The sequence below is a fragment of the Brachyhypopomus gauderio genome, unplaced genomic scaffold (assembly GCF_052324685.1).
Source record: "Brachyhypopomus gauderio isolate BG-103 unplaced genomic scaffold, BGAUD_0.2 sc62, whole genome shotgun sequence".
NCBI lineage: Eukaryota > Metazoa > Chordata > Actinopteri > Gymnotiformes > Hypopomidae > Brachyhypopomus > Brachyhypopomus gauderio.
Genome location: NW_027506883.1, coordinates 550,350 through 571,084, shown reverse-complemented (window position 1 = coordinate 571,084; position 20,735 = coordinate 550,350). Strand labels below are relative to the sequence as shown.

The following is a 20,735-nucleotide window of genomic DNA, read 5'->3' as shown; positions in this document are numbered from 1 at the left end:
TTGGTTCACAGGAATGATGGCATATGCGTTAGGGTCTCAAAGACGAACTAATCATGTTACCATTTACACCACTTTTGGGCCTGTGCTCACTATACTGGCATAATTGCATGTAGTTACATTTTATTCTCACAGGTTTATTGATCACAAATCAATAGCCTAATAATTAAATATAACAGATTAGATCATAACAGAATGTGTAATGGTACATCTGTATGATATTGCATTTGCTTGGTAATTGTAACTGGAGGGCAGGTAAAGTTTTACAGCGTTACTTTTAAGCAAATGCGTTGATGTAACGCGTAAAGTTTTAATTAGCAGGACATTTCACTACATTTTTTTTTTTTGATTTGATTGGCAGGTTAGCAATAAGGTTATTAGCAGTTCTAATAGATTGGGACAATAAAATATCGGAAACAGTGAAACACACTCACACCTTTCTCACAAACTAATGCAAGGCATTAATGTAAGACAATATTTTTATCCTGTGAAATCAACGTCTAACCAGTATAGAATACAGCAGCGTGCTGAACAGACACTTGGTCAACGACCGACAAGGACAGAGCACAGGGGCTTTAATACTCACACGGACAAGGGGTGAAACCAGACACAGACGAGGGGAAAGTGGCAAACACGCAGACAGACATGTAGACACGTAGACACACACAGACACGTAGAGAAACACTCAGACAGACACGCAGACAGACACACAGATACGTAGAGAAACACTCAGACAGACACGCAGACACAGACAGACACACAGACACGTAGAGAAACACGCAGACAGACACGTAGAGACACGCAGACAGACATATGGACACCACCACACTAAACGGATATATAAGATGCGGGGTCGCGAAGGAGATTAGATAACTGTGCGCAAAAGATAAGGGAGATACTAGTTCAGCAAACACGAAGACAAGCGTGTGCATTACAAAAGTTTTTTGTTTACAAAATAATTTTCTCGTTGCAGCTTCACGGGTAAATGCGAGCGGAATATCTGCATAATGACATATATTAGTAGGTTTTTCAATCAGTGACATAAATAAAAGTATTTTTTTAATGCTGCATCTGACGTTAAAAGAGAGTACTTCAAGATAAGCATGTGTTGGTGGTTGATCACGTCTCCCTCACCAAACACACACATCATGTCAGATGTCACTCTTCGATAAAATAGGAAGCTGTCAGGAAACCATGTAAGCGACACTTCCTGTCTGTTGCCTTGGAGACAAGCCTAATTCTGCAATTGTCCACACTGTCCCCGCACGTCTGCGTACTCATGCCAAAGCACAAACAACCCTTACCTCAGATTGCTGATTTGATCTAAACTACTATTAAATCTGGGCAGTTTGCATGAATTTGCACGCTCTGAATACATTAACGCAATAACTGACCTAGAAACAGCTCTCCCACCGTGAATGAATAGGGCCACTGAACTAATCAGCTAACTCTATGTTTGCCCTGGTATAGAAGCGATCACATTCAGACTCCTGAGAGGACTATGACACAGCCATAATCTACACTGAACTTTTCTTTCAGTTTTCTCAGTCAGTTGTACTGAAATAATTAAGAATTCTGAATTGCATTTTAAATTGACCACAAAGCCTGTAAACATTTTGCCTAATGACCAGAGAACCAGAGCCAGATGTATGAAAGTGTATTACAGAGGTTGGCTTTAGGCCAGATGGTTGTAATTCAGATAATAGACAGATAAGCAGACATCTTTAAACTTCATTGAAGGCTTATAATACTTCATGTGCATGCAGTAAAACCTGTAACTGGTTAAAAATAACATATTTAATAAAAAGCAAAATTGTAGCTAAATAATTTACATAAAAGATACTAGGAATTAGTTCTTATTACATACGCCTATTATGTGTGTGAGATATGGTATCAGAGCATATGTACTTGTATTGCCCAGGAACAAGAACAGGTTGCATAAGTGAAGTTCTGTGTTGTTCATAAACCCCTTTTGACATAACCATCAGGTGCTGCTTCAGTTAAGAAATCAATAAAAACATAACATAGACTTATTTTGAAACCACTGTGTGTTTTGAAGGTTAAATGAGTACTACACTGCATGAAGGATATTTTAACCAAAGACCTGTGAGCTCAGCAGCACTCTTGAAGAATGCCCTGTACTGGAGTCTCATAAAACCAAATATCATTACATTTCATTGAAGTGTGTCTATTTTGCAATCGCAGTGCACCACACATGCTGCTTCTCTCAGCTGCCAAACGTGAATGTGAGTCAGACTGCAGGAGCCCCCCTGACAGTGGCTGCATTCCAGTAATAGTGACCAAAAAAAGAGCAAAGCCCCTCCCCCTTTCAATGGCCTGCATCACCAGATCACTGCTAAATTCTTTACAGGGGTTTCACTTGTTAGAACATGCAGGAGAGTTGTCAGCAGCTCTGAGAGTTAGACAGAAGGGTGGGGAGAGTATCTGTGAGTGTGTGTGTGTGTGTGTGTGTGTGTTGTTGGAGAGACCGAGAGACAGAGATAGAGAGACATAGAGAGAGAGAGAGAGAGGGACAGAAACATGCACTCTTAGGGGTGTGTCTTAGAAAATTAGTTCCTCAAGGAAGTACAAGCCAAATTATCTTGAAACAGAGCAGCGAGCAGATCAGAGAGTTTGCCTGAAAGATTTTGTATTATTACAACTTTATTTAAGGAAGATATTTCGCCAAAAAAGAAAAACTGGATGTTGATCACCTGACCAAAACACAGAAGGAGGACTGATACATAACAGAGAAGAAGGAGGGTGAAATAAATCACAGGTAAGGACACTTGTGCTGCTGACCTATGCCCTCCTGATGTGTCATGTGAGAGACCGTTTGAGGCCCTCACGTTGACCTGTGTAGAGGCTTTCTGGAAATGTTTAACCTAGAGAAACTGTCAGAAATACTATAATAAAACCAAACTTGTAATTGGTTGCTGTGAGAGTAAAAGACAACACTAGCTGTTTTTGGAGGGAAAGAGGAGTTGCTGTCTCATGGACTAACGCTGGTGGTCTCACGCCCCTCCCTGCGTGGCCGGGGCTGTGGAGGGCACACGGCTGCCTCGGCTCAAGCAGGCGCAGGTACCTTCTGCCTTTGTCAAGGGCTGAGCACAAAAGACAGAGCCACATGCCGCCATTTGCTAATTGCGCAATAAGGTTTTATACAATGGAGTTTCCCTATCCAATGGTGACCTATTTAAATGGAGGTATTAACTGCTCTCTGTTGTGTTGTGTAGCAATGAAGGGGCCTCCAGTATCTGAATTGACTCACTGCCTTGTCAAAGAGGCAGAAAGACAAGTAGCTAGTCACTTTCCTGCTGCCTAACACCAGAGTTTCACTTCCTTTATGAACAACCGCGCACACTCAGTCATCTCATGAAAAACAACTGCCAGACTGAACTGGGCGTAGAGATCACGACAAACGCACATGGAGCGTCTGCTCGCCACTCCACAACGCAAACACTCCACACAGAGCCAAGCTTTCACTTTTACCTCCCAACAAAAATGCCCTCAAGTAAAGCAGGAGAGGATAAAATAATAACATGTTAAAATAGCTAATATATACATACATATAACGTACAGACAACAGAAACATGCTTTTCCAGGGGCCCTCAATCCTTTGATTACAAACACCCGGAAAGTTCTAGAGCTTTTCTGTCAAGCAAGCAATTGTAAAACACATGCTTGCCTACTGTAAATCCAAGCCAGAGAGAGATGGCTACAGCAGCTATATCACTGGCCCTCCAGTGCCAGGCAGCAGGTTATGACCTGTCCCTGCACTACTGTCAGAGGAACAGGCCCAGTAGCCGTCTGCCGTGTAATGACAGTGTTTGTAGGGCTGGTCCTACACAAGATAGGCCGGGCCCACAGGACACCTCTCGTCCTGCACAAGCACCAGGCTTTGCCTGTCTGGAAGAGCACATGTATACCAACCCACCCCACCCACCCCCAAGGATACATGCTACACTCATCTCTGGAATGCTAAATATTTACCTCTCCTGTGGATACTTCTCCAACTGGATTGCTCCATCAAGGCACTTGTAAGCATGGACCAGGTTCCCTACCAACACTTAGCACAAAATAATTAAGAAATGCTGGAAATTATATTCTCTTTATTTTTTTCCCCTTGAACTAAAAGTGAAACAATTAAAGGTAACTAGTTAAACAAAACTGTTAACAATGCATTACATAAGCAAAATTATGGTATTGAAAAATTCTATGTATTTGAATATTGACCAGATCTAAATGCTGTCGTACTGTCATACATTACACTGGGGCTTCAAAACTGCATCTGCAGACATATTTTTTTCTGATTCAATCCTTGAAATGAAGCTGTGAATGAGAACCTGTCCTTGATGTAATTCAAAATGGAGGTGTTGAAAACATCACATGTGACATCCCTAACACAACATAATTAATAGTCATTGTTATAGATTCGTTTAGGTTATTAGGATTAGCACAATGATGACAGCATTGATTAACGTAGGAGTTCAGCCTTGACTGCACAGCTCATTCTGAACAAGGACCAGCACATTCCGGCTGCATCATCTCATTAACCTAAAGCTCAACACAGAAGCAAACACAATAAACCAGAATATTTGGGTAACTGTGGTTCATCATTAAAGCTACTTGGCACTCCCTGAGCTCTGTCTCATGATATGGCCCAACTGGGAGTTGCGTGTGGAAACTTGTGTATGCTATGCAACTCACTCTTATTTCACACACATGTCTTTGCATGCTCTCTAGGACCAAAAACTGTAGTCTGTGGAGCTAGAATGTAGTTATATTTACCTATTAACTGAACTGCTTGTTAATCACAACAATTACAAATAACAAAGTAAATAAAGACAATTAGCATTAAACATTTTTTGTTTTTGTTGACATTGTCTTAACACTGATAAAGCCTTTAGGGTGTGATTTTTCCCCCCAGAGCTGGTTTTTCAATGAGGCCTCAAGGGGGCGTCCCCAAGAGCTGAAAATCTCAGTAACAAACATTGAAGAGAAATGGATGTGGTTGGGAGAAAATACATAATGAACCGCATCATATGTTGTCTTGAATATCATTTTCTATATTTATTGCCTCTGATAATATATGTGGATTTCAAATAAACAATCTCTCTGTCTCTGTCTCTCTCTGTGAATATAGATTGTTCAGTACAGTATATATATATATATATATATATATATATATATATATATATATATATATATATATATATATAGAGAGAGAGAGAGAGAGAGAAAGAAAGAGATACAGTGTGATTAATTGTTCATTTGAAATCCACTTGAGATCCACATATATTATCAGAGGCGATGAATATACAAAACTATGTTCAAGACAACATATAATGCAGTTGTGTGTGTGTGTGTATATATATACACACAGAGAGAAAGAGAGAGGTATACATAGATATATAGCATAGATATACAGCATTTGAAATGAAATCCTCTTGTTAACCTCTATTTCCCCCTCATTTTTCATTTCTAAAGAAATGGAGAACTTCAGCTCCAAGGACATGGCTATGAAGGCCCAGAAGAAGATTCTCAGCAACATGGCCAGCAAGTCAGTAGTGCAGATGTTCATCGATGACACCAGCAGTGAGATCCTGGACGAGCTGTACCGTGTGTCGAAGGAGTACACGGGGAACCGTAATGAGGCCCAGAAGGTGATTAAGGACCTGATTAAGGTGGTAGTGAAGATCGCTGTGCTCTTCAGACACAACCGCTTCAGTGAAGAGGAACTCCGATTAGCCCAGAAGTTCAAGAAGAAATTACAACAGGGAGCCATGACGGCAATCAGCTTCCATGAGGTAAACTTCACAGATCAAGAAAATATGACCAAACTGATCTAGTCCCATATTCAACACAAACTATTGCTCTATTTTTTTCCAAAGAGAATAACAGCTGTTGAACTTTGACACCATATTAATGAAATGAAACAGTTACATTCAATGAAATGAACAGAGGCACTAAAATACCACAAATACCATAATGCTTTGCCTGTTTCAGAAACACTCCCAGTAACACCCCAGGCTATAAAGGCATACTTACCAGTTTCACAGGTTCTGATGTTGAAGAATTACAATGGCAGCAGTATCAAAAACATGTCTGACTCCACGTTACATTAGTCTGTTGGAGTCAAATTAGAGACATTCGTTAAATAGCTCAGAATCCCCTGGATATGCAGAAATTATTTTCATGTTAATGTGTTGTCATAAAAGAAATTCAATAACGGTCTACAATTCCAAAAATAAACAAAAACATAATCGAGTTACTTTACATAAAATGTAGCTTGATATCTAATCAGATTAAATACATTTTCTTGCAGACGTTACTCTGTATTATATAATTGTGTTCTAACCCTAACCTTGACCTGGAGTTTGCATCATTTGTAATTAGCTACTCACTTACTTACTAGCCTTATAGAACATTAATGAACCAATATGAATAAATAAACCTGGATTGACTAATTTTACTAACCCAACAGCAACAACAAGCTATAACAATCACAATCCTTCAAAACAAGTCTGGATTTAGTGGCATAATTATTACACCCACACCTGGTTATGCTGCATTCTCACCTGGAATTCTTCGCTGAAAGGCACAGTGTACTATAATGCCTGTAGGAAAAGCCATCGTCATTGCTGTCTGCCAACGAGTGTAACCTCCAAACATGCGTTGACAAAGATGTTCACTTCTGCTTATGTGATCCAGGTGGACTTCACATTTGACAAGGCAGTGATGTCAGACATCCTAACTACATGCAGAGACATGATGCTGAAACTAGTGGCCACTCATCTCACAACCAAATCCCACGGACGCATCAACCATGTCTTCAGTCATTACTCCAACCCAGACTTCCTCACCCAGCTGTACAATCCAAACGGCCCTTTTAAGTCCAACCTCACCAGAATCTGCAACGGACTCAACAAACTACTTGAAGAGGGGAAACTATGAGTGTGGCACCCGTGGAACTCTTAATAGTGTCGGTGTAAAGGGACCAACCAGCAAGATGACGGACTACAGGAAATTAAAGCAAAAAACTCAGGACAAATGATGACTGACTCTTGTGTTGAGCTCATTGGTCCTATTATAGTTCAACACATTTTGCCTATTATATGAAAGTCACATTTCACGTCCTTGCTGACAGCCAAGTGCAAAATAGATGAATGTTACTTTTTAAAGCCAATCCAGTGACTTTAGTGGTATTTTTAAAAAAACCAACCTTGGTGTGGCAAGATGTATTGAAAGGAGCTCTTGCGTCTTGCAGTGTACCTACATTTACCAATATTTGAAACATTGAGTTCCTGCTGCCTTTCTGACAACCAACAAAGTTTGTTATATATGTCACAAAGTTCTGTAAACATATTTTTTGTTGTCCAATAATTCAGGGATGTTTCCTAACAAATGGCATCACGGAATTGTTTAAGCAAGGAAGGAGCAGACCCAGTCACACGCTGGCTTCATCAAACACAGGGATGGTGCAGTGAACACAGGTGTCAATACTTCATGATGTAACTGAACATTTAAATGCTGGATGCAGTTAGAATCATTTACATTTGAATGTAATTAATGCATCTGTAAAATTTGCAACGTAAATGGCCATCAAGAATCTGTGACATACATGTAAAACAAAATGACAAAATACAAAGACTAGTAGAGCAGGTAGAGAAAGGTACCAACTCGACCAAGGTCATAGGTTCAGTTACCACAGGAGCACACATACTGATCAATGAGTGAGCTGTTCTGGATAAGATCTCCTGTCTAATGGCATGAATGTAAATGTACAGAGCTCCTCTCCACATTAGCAGAGCTCATCACTGCCACCTACAGTCACTGCAGTGAAGTTCTTCCTTAGCAGCACTGTTCCTTACAAATGTTTCCTTGTGCTAACATTGAATTGCTCACTAATGTCCAGTTGCCAAAAAGACTACGTTAGCATTTTAATTTGTCAACTTAATTAGTTAAAATTTAAATATCAATTTAGAATAATGAAGTCAGTGAGCTGAAGGAACATAGTTAATATTGCCAAGCACTTGTAAGGAACATATCTCATAACCCAACATCTTAAGAAAATGTTCAGATAATATCTACCATTTGCATATTTCATACAAGATTCCTGTAACTAAACTCTTGGCCTGCTTCGTGATTTGTATGTGTATCCTACACACATCCTCTACTACCTGTATTCCTAAACACTTAAAAATCTGTTAACCATTATGAAAATATATCAGATTTCATTCTCTCATGAGCCATCATCTTATAGAGTGTCTAATGATCTGTCTTGAACACACGTTGCCTTTATTCTACACTTACTAATTTATGTGTATTGTGACTGTTACAGGCGCTGTTGTTTTTTTTCCATTTGTATACAGTATTACATTAAAATGTTACTTAAAAAATGCAATAGGTACATGCCGCAAAATATACATCTTGAGCAATTCCTTTGGCAATCATTGGGGTTCACACACATAGTGTGGGAACCTATTGTAACTGGGATATGGACTCTTTCAGTATAAATCCTGTTACTGATTCTACATTTGTGGTGGCATTTCTGTTCCTGAACATTCCCAACATACCCATGTCTATTTTGCTTATATCCTCTTCACACTTACAAACCTGCTCAACTACTAAACAGCTAATGCAACATTGAAAAGCAATGCAACAAAACTCAGTAAAGACAACAGGGGAATGTTCCATAAAGCAGACATCCCAGTAGCTCAAGAATGGTCTTTAGCTTTACTGCATGTGTGCAGTTAACTGTTGGATTCTTTACAGTACAGAAATATTGCTTTGTGAATGTCCCCCTGGAAGGGAGCAAACCATGCGATAAAATATGCAATGCATCATAAACCAAGAGAACAAGTGCTTTAAAAATCACAGAAAAATGACAATGTATAATTTTTTTATGCTTTGTTTAAATGGTTGATTTTTTCAGCAAATATTTTAAATGTCAACACTGTGTCTTAACCCACATTCAGCCAGATAACGCGTATCTATTTGTGAATTATTGCTATGTAAATACAGCTACACGAAATGGGCTCAATTTTATTATGAGGTAGTAATCTGACAGTCACTATGTAAGTGTTGGAAGAGGATGAAGAAGAAAACAAAGACATAAATTAGGGAACAGGGAATAAAAAGACCAGTAGTACAGCAGGTATTCTCATCCAGCCAGCAGCAGGTAATGGACCAGAATGCCAGCACGGTGCTTGACATGAGACCATGGAAGCAAATTCAGTACTAGCACAACACTTCACGGTCATCAAGGACATAAATGCTAGTGGCTTGAATCATCAAGCAGGATTTTTTCAGGGTTGAAATCAGAAGTCACCCATCTACCCAACTTCACATTTTATGTGAACTCAATGTCCTCAAATGCTTGGCAGAAGCTATAGGGCTCTATAAAGAGCCAGGGTCAGAGTTGAAAGATCTCATCCTCCCTGTCCCTCAGATTCTTGGCACGTCTGGTGATGGCAAGAGGCACAGCTCCTAGCATGGCCTGCTGACCCTGAGAAGAAGAGCTGGAAACCTTACTGGTGCACAACAGCTGTTCCGCTGAAGACAACCTCAGGGGGGAAAGGGAAAAAAAAAAGTTAAAAATAAGAAGAAGCAGCCAACAGCTTTTTATTCGTGCATGGTAACTTGTACACAGACAAATGCAAAACAGAACAATAAAAACATATACAAGATAACAGCTTCCTATATGTGTGTAATGAACCCCAAGATGCAAGTACTTTAGCCCATTCCTGTGCAGTGTTAGAAATCAAAGTACAGCGCATACCGCAATTGAGGATGTCAGCACAGACAGCAAAGACAAATTGTCAAAGCTAAACAAAGAGGCTTCTTACAAAATAGCTACAGGCCTGGCGAAATGAGGCATTAAATAAGGGCAACAGGAATGTTAAGCCAGCAAAACTGTACAGATAAAAACTAAATCAGTGCTCGTTACAGCTTTAACAATAATTACATTTAGGCTACTTACTGTTTGTCTTCCATTTCACATGTTTTTACAGCTGCTTTTTTTGACTGTTTGATCAGGCTATCTATCCTTTTAAAATAGTCAGACGGAGAAAGATCTGGAGTCTTTTGTTCACATTTAAAGTCTGTCGGACCATTATCAGTAGAAACTTGATGGGATTTCCTCTCTTCCTGACTTGACTCTTCTTCACGCAGTTCATTCTCATGAGCAAATAACAGTGAGTCTGTCTGTACAGGGATGGAGAGGAACTTTTTCAAGAATATTGAATCATTGGTGTACAGTCTGTTTGCCCTTTTGATTTGCTCCATCTACAAAAAAGGGAAAAAGTGGTCAAGAGCGATCTGACAATAAAATATGATTAGATACTCCGAATACTCCTAAAACGTACTTACAGATGCACCATACTTCAGTGCCAGTCCTTGCAACGTGTCTCCACTCTGAACTTCGTGCTGAACATGTTTCGTTCTGCCTGGTGAGGAGGAGGAGGTCACCATACTGCCATAAGACTTGGTGCGCTGGCCGCACAGGAGCCCGTGTGACCCGGTCCGGTCCGGTCCGCGGTCCGTGGACATGGCTGGTCCTCTATGAACGGTGACTGTCGCTAGCTAGACATGTTCCCCATTTGTACACGACGCTTCTTATCAGGACAGACAATGTACGGGTTTGTGTGGGCTCCGAGGGGTGTGTGTGTGTGTGTGTATATATATATATATATATATATATATATATATATATATATATATATAATATTATATATATATATATAATATTATATATATATATATATATATAATATTATATATATATATATATATATATATATATATATATATATATATATATATATATAAAGCCAACAGTGCTTGCTAGATCAGCAAACCAGCACTTTAAAAACACATTCTTTCGGTGGTTGAATGACACCCAGGCCAACTAGCTCGACTAGTTATGTGGGGTTAACCCTCGTACCGACCCGGGAACCACAGCGTTATATAGACCAGCCTCTCAAACAACACATTACATGATGTGTACCACATCACACATCCCGTACATTACCGATCAGCGCTGTTGATGGTCGGGCCGCCACACGTACCAGCTCCGCTAGCCAACATAGCCAACATAGCTAACATCAGCTAGCAGCTGCGCTCGCGCCGCCCATCAGCTAGCTAGTTAGCATTAGCATGCTAGCTAACGTTCAATAACAAAGTCCTTAACTAACAACGAATATGTCCGGATAATGTTTATAACAATGTTTATTATCACTATTGTACTAATCGACGAAAAAACGTTGAAATAAATCGCAGGTCAGCGTCACCTAGAGGTTGTTTGAAGTTCTTTCAGAAGTTTGAAGGTGTCCAAACGGGCCGGGCTAGCCGTTAGCTGTTAGCCGTTAGCCGCTAGCTAACCACAGCGGGTATTAATACGACCGCTGCGTTGCCATGGATTCCCGTATTGCCTCCGCCCAAAAATACCCACAATTCCCCGTTTGAAAACAGGAAGTCGGGAGAGCAGACTGGTGTCTATGGTAACTGAGTCAGGAAGTGGAAGTGCTAAGATGTCTTTCAAGAGGGAGGGCGACGATCAAAGCCAACTAAATGTGCTGAAGGTGAACTTTCATTACGCCCTACAAATGTAGTATCTTAAATGTGATTAGATGTGGTTACACTTAACGTGTTTGGTTTAAAATCACAACTCTGAGCGGGCTTTTCGCCGTTCAAAAGCAGAGGCGTGTGTGTGTGTGTGTGTGTGTGTGTGTGTGTGTGTGTGTTTCCAGAAGCGGCGTGTTGAGGACCTGCTGTCACACTTCATCCCTGAGGACGAGGCCACACTGATGAAGAACGGGAGGTGTGTCCGATTATGTCTGATTATATCTGATTATGTCTGATTAATATCTGATTATGTCTGATTAATATCTGATTATATCTGATTTATGTCTGATTATATCTGATTAATGTCCATCTAGTTCTACTGTGAGGACGTTTTGACCGGGCCCACATGAGTCCCTATAACTAGGTTACTGTGAGTAGGTTTTAGTAAGTTAACGCTTAGACTGCAGCGTCCACATGGCATTTGTTATGTACGTTTATACAAGTTTTATCTGACCACATCAGACAGCAGGGAGATAATTGGGCAGCTATAGCAGTTCTACCGCTTTGACCTCATATGTTAAAGATTTACTGGACATATTTATGGTTGTGCCTGGTACAGAAACCCTAGTGAAGAAGACTGTGTGTGTGTATGGAGCAGGGGGTAGTAGCAGGACTCTGAATTCAGCCCAGAGTGAGATTCTGTCTGCAGGGCAGGGGTTGGTGCACGGTGGGGGTGTGTGTCTGCAAATGGGTGGGGGGGGGGGGGATTTGAAATACAGTACATACACTTTGTTGTCTAATGTATAGTAGAGCTGGGCGATATGGCCCTCCAAAAAAATCTTCGATTAATTTTTTTTAAATCCGATTTTCGATTTTAATAGATTTATTTCCTCTACTAAAAAACTACAGATGATAAAGGAATGGTTAAAAAAAGTTTTAATTTATTTTTCACTTAAATTTCCCCTTTGGGGTTAAAGTGCAACCAGAAACAAGCAAAAAACATTTGTAAACAAGTGAGAACATTCAGTAACTTTTAGAAGGCTTTCTCCAACATAGTTTAAGCACTGACACAATGCAACCTCAAACTTAAAATAAATAAATAAAACACACCCTCAAAAAATAAATAGATATAAATAATTTGGTGCCCTTTTTAATAAAATGGAAAACAAATACAATTTAACAATTGTTGCATGTTGCGTACTGACAGTCACGCTGTCTACATTCTGAATAAGAACAGGACTGCCCTCACTTTAGCCTAAATTCCAGCACTTTTCAAACCTAAAACACAATGCAGGCCCGTAGCCAGCATTGTGATGGGGGGGATCTTTTTCCCCCAAAAGTGGGCTTCATTTGCCTCTCTACTCCAGTGCCCCCTAAATACACGAGCGCACTTCAAACCTTTTAATTTACACATATTTTATTCATTATAAGCATGGTTGCCAACTTTTCAAAATCACTAGGAGTGAGATTTGATGCGGGGGGGGGGGGGGCGTTATGTCTTATATGTTTCCTCTATGTTGCGTCTAAAGCGATCGATCGCCAGTAGTTGGCGCCAGAGCGAACTAGTAACTCATTGAATCATAGATGTAGATCGGAGATAAATAAACTAGATTTTTTCAGCGTGAGAAATCGGATGTATGGCGTGTGAAGACAGTCAAATGCGAGTGTCTCACGCTCATTGCGTGAGAGTTGGCAACACTGTTATAAGTTTGTTGTGAGTCTGTTGTTGCTGTCCTTATTTGTTTGTCTGTATATCCACCGGAGATTAACAATTCATTCGTTGAATAGCCTACATATCTTGAGGGGGCATGTGTGTACGGGGGGGGGGGGGGGTCGAACGAACCCTCCGATCCCCCCTGGCTACGGGTCTGCAATGTAACATTAAAATTCGTCAGGTAAATGTTCCTTCCACTGTTTTTGAGGGGTGTTTCTTTATACTACCACAGTTTATACTTTATACTACCATAGTTGCCAAGTTCGCGTTTTCACGCCAAATTGGGCTTGTTTGTAAATCCAGCCGCGGGTAAAAATTCTGGGGTCGCGAGGTGCGGTTTTTTGGGCTACTTTTGAGTTGGGCTACCGTGGGAGTTACAAGTCAACACTAAGAATGGATCGCGATATAATACTTAATTTGTCTCCATTTTACACCCCCCCCCCCCCCGTCGACAACTTTGGTCTTTGGGCTAGTTTAGGCTGCTGAAGGGCGGGTTTTACACTGACTTTGTGCGGGATATTTTTGTAGGACCTGGCAACCCTGCCTCCACCGAGGTGTGCGGAGCCGCGCGCTACGGTCACTCGCGAAAGTTTAATCCATTGAAGCGGGTTCGGTAACCGAGGCAGAAACTGCTTAATCCAAAATATCCTGCGGAGGGAAACTTTATTCACAACGCAACTGAACAAATAGTACTCTTCGCTCTCTCCCTCTATCGGTTTCAAACACACCTTACAGAGGACTTGTTTGGTCTACGTCTGACGCCGGAAAACCGAACCAACTCCATATCACGGAGCTAGTTGCTCTTTTCTTGGGCACAAGCTCCGCCGTCAAGTTTGTGTGTGTTTGTGTGTGTGTGTGTGTTGAGGGTGGATGGGTGGGAGGTGCTAAACTCACTGAACTACGGGAGCCCACAGTGCAGCGTCGGTGGTGAAAATTAAAACTCAGAAAATCGATTTTCTTAAAAACACATCGTCCTTAACTATAAATTCGAATTAATAGATAATATCGATTAATCGCCCAGCTCTAATGTATAGTTATCTGCACAAGTCGGTTGGATCACATCTCTCTTTCTTTTGTGTAGGTACAGCTGTTTGGTGTGTTCACATCGTCCTGTTTTTGATACAGTGGATATGCTGACAGTTCACAGAACAGGAAAGAGGCACCTTGCAGGTTAGGTTGAGCCCAGAACTGTAGCTTCATACATCATATATTCATTATATGTTAGATCATTGTTGTTTTATTCTTTTGTCCAGGACTAAAGTGGTTTTATGGGAAAAAAACTCGGTTACAAAATGAAATTAATAAGAGGAGACATCAAGATTATGTTAACAGAGAAGACGTTAACAGAGAAGATCAGGTGAATTATTACTTCATATTGCTTCTTCTTGCATTAACACTCTTATTCATGGCTGACGTGAGATGTTTACAAGCACATGTTTGTTCTCAGGAAGCAGGACAGTCAGCACCATTACTTGCACAGACACGGAGGATTACCCATCATGCCTTGCTGAGAAGCACTCCTTACAGCAGCTGTCATAAAAGGGCCAGGTAGTGGTTGGGCATTTAACTTTCTGTACACACACTGGTGAATCTATTACCCTTCTGTCCTGGGCAATTCAGGACACAGATACACACATAGATTTTGTTATGGTAGTTATGTTATGGTTTTTTTTTTTTTTTTGGGGGGGGGGGGGGGGGGGGGGGCTGGTAATCAATATGTAACACGTTTCATTGAGGATTTGAGTCATTTGTGCATGTATGTATTCACTACAGTAGTGTATTCAGAGGATATTCTTTAAAAGCTGTGATGGTATTACAAAGGTTTATATTGCAATATTAAGATCGATCCATATACAAAAATGTATCGCGATGATATTTTTGGCCTTTTTTGCCCGGCTCTAACTCTGAGGTACCTGAGTTATTAAGAAGTATTTTATTTACATAATAACTTTACTTTCTGCAGCATAGTAATTTTAGGCTTGCACCGCAGCTTGTGTATGGCTGTCCAGTAATGTGACCCATAAGGTTGGTACTGGTGCTCAGGCGGGGCAGACACAGGAGCTTTGGTATTGATCCACTAGCCTACATCATGTTAACATATTTTGTAATAGATTTAACCTGCTGTTTTATATATTTAAAAAAACCTTGACAATTGTGGTAATTATAAATGTAGCTATTTGGGAATTAGAACTGCATTAGTGTCTGTAGTTTGGAAAATAGTTTTTGGGTTTGTTAATGTTGTTTTTAGTGAAAGGACTGAAAACGCTGCAGTGGGATTTGGTTCTGAGTGTAGAAGTTCACCAGTGAGAGACAAGAGTGTCACTCAGAGCGTTACAGCTCCTGCCAACAGCAGCAACACACCTCCCTCCCCTGCTCATAGTGAACTCGGTAAGCGTTACAGCAGCATCACACCTCCCTCCCCTGCTCATAGTGAACTCGGTAAGCGTTGCAGCGTTACAGAGCATTACAGCAGCAACACACCTCCCTCCCCTGCTCATAGTGAACTCGGTAAGCGTTACAGCGTTACAGAGCGTTACAGCAGCATCACACCTCCCTCCCCTCCTCATAGTGAACTCTGTAAGCGTTACAGCGTTACAGAGCATTACAGCAGCATCACACCTCCCTCCCCTGCTCATAGTGAACTCGGTAAGCGTTACAGCGTTACAGAGCGTTACAGCAGCATCACACCTCCCTCCCCTGCTCATAGTGAACTCGGTAAGCGTTACAGCGTTACAGAGCGTTACAGCAGCAACACACCTCCCTCCCCTGCTCATAGTGAACTCGGTAAGCGTTACAGAGCGTTACAGCAGCAACACACCTCCCTCCCCTGCTCATAGTGAACTCGGTAAGCGTTACAGCATTACAGAGCGTTACAGCAGCAACACACCTCCCTCCCCTGCTCATAGTGAACTCGGTAAGCGTTACAGCAGCAACACACCTCCCTCCCCTGCTCATAGTGAACTCGGTAAGCGTTACAGAGCGTTACAGCAGCAACACACCTCCCTCCCCTGCTCATAGTGAACTCGGTAAGCGTTACAGCATTACAGAGCGTTACAGCAGCAACACACCTCCCTCCCCTGCTCATAGTGAACTCGGTAAGCGTTACAGCGTTACAGAGCATTACAGCAGCAACACACCTCCCTCCCCTGCTCATAGTGAACTCGGTAAGCGTTACAGCGTTACAGAGCGTTACAGCAGCAACACACCTCCCTCCCCTGCTCATAGTGAACTCGGTAAGCGTTACAGAGCGTTACAGCAGCAACACACCTCCCTCCCCTGCTCATAGTGAACTCGGTAAGCGTTACAGCGTTACAGCAGCAACACACCTCCCTCCCCTGCTCATAGTGAACTCGGTAAGCGTTACAGAGCGTTACAGCAGCAACACACCTCCCTCCCCTGCTCATAGTGAACTCGGTAAGCGTTACAGCATTACAGAGCGTTACAGCAGCAACACACCTCCCTCCCCTGCTCATAGTGAACTCGGTAAGCGTTACAGCGTTACAGAGCATTACAGCAGCAACACACCTCCCTCCCCTGCTCATAGTGAACTCGGTAAGCGTTACAGCGTTACAGAGCATTACAGCAGCAACACACCTCCCTCCCCTGCTCATAGTGAACTCGGTAAGCGTTACAGAGCGTTACAGCAGCAACACACTTCCCTCCCCTGCTCATAGTGAACTCGGTAAGCGTTACAGCGTTACAGAGCGTTACAGCAGCAACACACCTCCCTCCCCTGCTCATAGTGAACTCGGTAAGCGTTACAGCGTTACAGAGCATTACAGCAGCAACACACTTCCCTCCCCTGCTCATAGTGAACACGGTAAGCGTTACAGCGTTACAGAGCGTTACAGCAGCAACACACCTCCCTCCCCTGCTCATAGTGAACTCGGTAAGCGTTACAGCGTTACAGAGCATTACAGCAGCAACACACCTCCCTCCCCTGCTCATAGTGAACTCGGTAAGCGTTACAGCGTTACAGAGCGTTACAGCAGCAACACACCTCCCTCCCCTGCTCATAGTGAACTCGGTAAGCGTTACAGAGCGTTACAGCAGCAACACACCTCCCTCCCCTGCTCATAGTGAACTCGGTAAGCGTTACAGCGTTACAGAGCGTTACAGCAGCAACACACCTCCCTCCCCTGCTCATAGTGAACTCGGTAAGCGTTACAGAGCGTTACAGCAGCAACACACCTCCCTCCCCTGCTCATAGTGAACTCGGTAAGCGTTACAGAGCGTTACAGCAGCAACACACTTCCCTCCCCTGCTCATAGTGAACTCGGTAAGCGTTACAGCGTTACAGAGCGTTACAGCAGCAACACACCTCCCTCCCCTGCTCATAGTGAACTCGGTAAGCGTTACAGCGTTACAGAGCATTACAGCAGCAACACACCTCCCTCCCCTGCTCATAGTGAACTCGGTAAGCGTTACAGCGTTACAGAGTATTACAGCAGCAACACACCTCCCTCCCCTGCTCATAGTGAACTCGGTAAGCGTTACAGCGTTACAGAGTATTACAGCAGCAACACACCTCCCTCCCCTGCTCATAGTGAACTCGGTAAGCGTTACAGCGTTACAGAGCGTTACAGCAGCAACACACCTCCCTCCCCTGCTCATAGTGAACTCGGTAAGCGTTACAGAGCGTTACAGCAGCAACACACCTCCCTCCCCTGCTCATAGTGAACTCGGTAAGCGTTACAGCATTACAGAGCGTTACAGCAGCAACACACCTCCCTCCCCTGCTCATAGTGAACTCGGTAAGCGTTACAGCAGCAACACACCTCCCTCCCCTGCTCATAGTGAACTCGGTAAGCGTTACAGAGCGTTACAGCAGCAACACACCTCCCTCCCCTGCTCATAGTGAACTCGGTAAACGTTACAGCATTACAGAGCGTTACAGCAGCAACACACCTCCCTCCCCTGCTCATAGTGAACTCGGTAAGCGTTACAGCGTTACAGAGCATTACAGCAGCAACACACCTCCCTCCCCTGCTCATAGTGAACTCGGTAAGCGTTACAGCGTTACAGAGCGTTACAGCAGCAACACACCTCCCTCCCCTGCTCATAGTGAACTCGGTAAGCGTTACAGAGCGTTACAGCAGCAACACACCTCCCTCCCCTGCTCATAGTGAACTCGGTAAGCGTTACAGAGCGTTACAGCAGCAACACACCTCCCTCCCCTGCTCATAGTGAACTCGGTAAGCGTTACAGAGCGTTACAGCAGCAACACACCTCCCTCCCCTGCTCATAGTGAACTCGGTAAGCGTTACAGAGCGTTACAGCAGCAACACACCTCCCTCCCCTGCTCATAGTGAACTCGGTAAGCGTTACAGAGCGTTACAGCAGCAACACACCTCCCTCCCCTGCTCATAGTGAACTCGGTAAGCGTTACAGAGCGTTACAGCAGCAACACACCTCCCTCCCCTGCTCATAGTGAACTCGGTAAGCGTTACAGAGCGTTACAGCAGCAACACACCTCCCTCCCCTGCTCATAGTGAACTCGGTAGGCCACGTTTGTCATACTTGCACAGTATATTGTTTTGGTGGGGTGTGATTTTCCTCTGTTTGTTTCCGCCCTTATTTGATTGCTGTGTTGTTCTTCAGCAGCTTCAGGTCAGAGTCAGACGTGGAGTCAATCCAAGAGCAAGAAGAAACTCTCCTGTGCAAACAGACCACCTGGACCTGGACCTGGACCTGGACCTGGACCTGAACCTGGACCTGGACCTGAACCTGAACCTGAACCTGAAGCTCTCACAGAGCAGAGGTGCAGAGAACTGGAACACTACCTCAAATTAAAGAGGTGCAGTACCAATCAGCCATTTTGATCATGAGCCTGTTGGCAGTTGACCCTAATGTACAGTGTTAATTAGGTTTTAGAATATGCAGTGAAACTACATTCAGAGTTCAGCAGTGTTTGTTTATTCCAGCTCTTTCAAGTGAGGCCTTTAGATTGCTTTGACGGATCAGTGATGCCCTCCTTTCTAAAGCTTTTCTCTGTTTCAGTGCCGGGTGGCTACACGATCCGAGTGGCAAATGGGTAAAAGATGAAAATGTGGAATTTGATTCAGATGAGGACGAGCCACTTCCTCTGCTGCCCTCTAGTGAGACTACATAGATCATGCTGCCTTGCCAGTCCTGGACAAACATGGTCTCTGCTTCCTTCAAGAAACGTCATCTCCATGTTAAAGCTGTGAGCTCCGAGAAAACACAAGGGAGGGACTGACAACAGCGAGGTGGCGTTCATGTCCAGGCTGGAGTTGTGTTCAACATGTCCAGAATGTCCCTCAACATCTTTTTAAAGTTCCATAAAACATGACCGTTACAACAAACTTGATTGCTTTATAATAAAACGATAAAGGAATAATGTCTCCTCTAAAGTAATGTACTTTTCCACATTAAATTCTCATGGTTAGAAGAATCAGATATCAGATATTGCCTTGGAGCAATCAGACCTTGTGTATGAAGAACCACAGCTGCTCTCGGGAGTCTGATAATGACCTGTAGGACATGATATAGATGATAAATAATCGAGCAGCAAGTACACAGTCTCTGTGTGCTTCAAATCGCCTTTGCCAAAGCATTATGGTTTGGATCAATATCTTGAGTGTTGAGAGTGATCAGTTGTGTATATATAGCCACAAGTCCATGAATAGTCTTGATTGGCTAGCAGCTGCTTTGAAGGTAGAACACGAGTGTTGTGTGTCTGCCTCGTCTTTCTTGACCTGGTCTGAAACTATATTTGGGCATCTGTAACTCAATCTCAGGGGACTGACTTTCATGTCTCTTAGTCCATAAGTATAAATAGGCAGGTGGCAGAGGACCAAGCCAACAGCTACAGCGGGGAATTGAACAGTTCCGACCGGGCCGAGTCTGATGTGTCCAACAGTAACGAGCTCTGTCTTCGCAGTGAACTCATCACACAATGGTTCAGCACACACACACAGAGCCAAGACTGCCTCATGAAGCTCAAACGTCACTAACATAACAATTAAAACCTCAAGTGGTTTCATAACTTGTTGATCAGTGTCTGATTGGTGATGCAGAGGGAACAGACAGATGATCGATCACTGTGGATAAATGAAATGTGATTATCTTGGCTGGCTTGCCTTCCTGACAAATGATTGATGCACGTTGCTAGTTATGATCCACTTATATCCACATTTCAGTCTGCCATGTTAAGGAACAAAATGGCACCGACAGTGATGGATTTAATGACTGTGTGAAATGCACCAGTCAATAAATGAATGCCAATTTAATGCAGATTATTGATCTGAATTAGGTATGCCAGTGCTCTTAATGAACCTGTTCAAAGAAGGTAAGGGAAAGGTCACACCATTTCTGATCTAAATTTAACAGAACCGAAGCCTGATTAGACAATGAAGAAGATAACGGTTTATTTAAAATATGTACATAATTTTTCTGTTCGAAGCACCATACTGAAAAAATATATCCATGACTC

At 42.6% G+C, this 20,735-nt stretch overlaps 3 protein-coding genes across 5 annotated transcripts; 2 read left to right on the top strand and 1 right to left on the bottom strand.

The window, feature by feature from the left end:
• Positions 1-2,436: 2,436 nt before the first annotated feature.
• Positions 2,437-8,534, top strand: tnfaip8l2b (tumor necrosis factor, alpha-induced protein 8-like 2b). The gene is made up of 3 exons (XM_076988577.1): positions 2,437-2,776; positions 5,488-5,807; positions 6,712-8,534. The coding sequence occupies exons 2-3, from the start codon at positions 5,490-5,492 to the stop codon at positions 6,952-6,954; spliced, it is 561 nt and encodes a 186-aa protein (XP_076844692.1). The 5' UTR covers positions 2,437-2,776; positions 5,488-5,489; the 3' UTR covers positions 6,955-8,534.
• A 351-nt stretch (positions 8,535-8,885) lies between these two features.
• lysmd1 (LysM, putative peptidoglycan-binding, domain containing 1) lies at positions 8,886-10,551 on the bottom strand. Its single transcript, XM_076988576.1, has 3 exons — positions 10,372-10,551; positions 9,983-10,287; positions 8,886-9,566 (listed from the first exon to the last, which is right to left on the bottom strand). Exons 1-3 carry the CDS (start codon positions 10,549-10,551, stop codon positions 9,416-9,418), a joined length of 636 nt encoding a protein of 211 aa, XP_076844691.1. The 3' UTR covers positions 8,886-9,415.
• On the top strand, positions 10,439-19,694 carry scnm1 (sodium channel modifier 1). 3 transcript variants are annotated; one of them, XM_076988574.1, is made up of 9 exons: positions 10,439-10,570; positions 11,473-11,582; positions 11,751-11,821; positions 14,361-14,449; positions 14,533-14,636; positions 14,727-14,827; positions 15,528-15,667; positions 18,884-19,076; positions 19,280-19,694. In XM_076988574.1, the coding sequence occupies exons 1-9, from the start codon at positions 10,564-10,566 to the stop codon at positions 19,389-19,391; spliced, it is 927 nt and encodes a 308-aa protein (XP_076844689.1). In that variant the 5' UTR covers positions 10,439-10,563; the 3' UTR covers positions 19,392-19,694. The 3 variants fall into 3 exon arrangements, with proteins under 3 accessions (XP_076844689.1, XP_076844688.1, XP_076844690.1); XM_076988573.1 differs by having other exon boundaries at positions 18,881-19,076; XM_076988575.1 differs by having other exon boundaries at positions 10,512-10,634; positions 18,881-19,076.
• Positions 19,695-20,735: the final 1,041 nt, after the last annotated feature.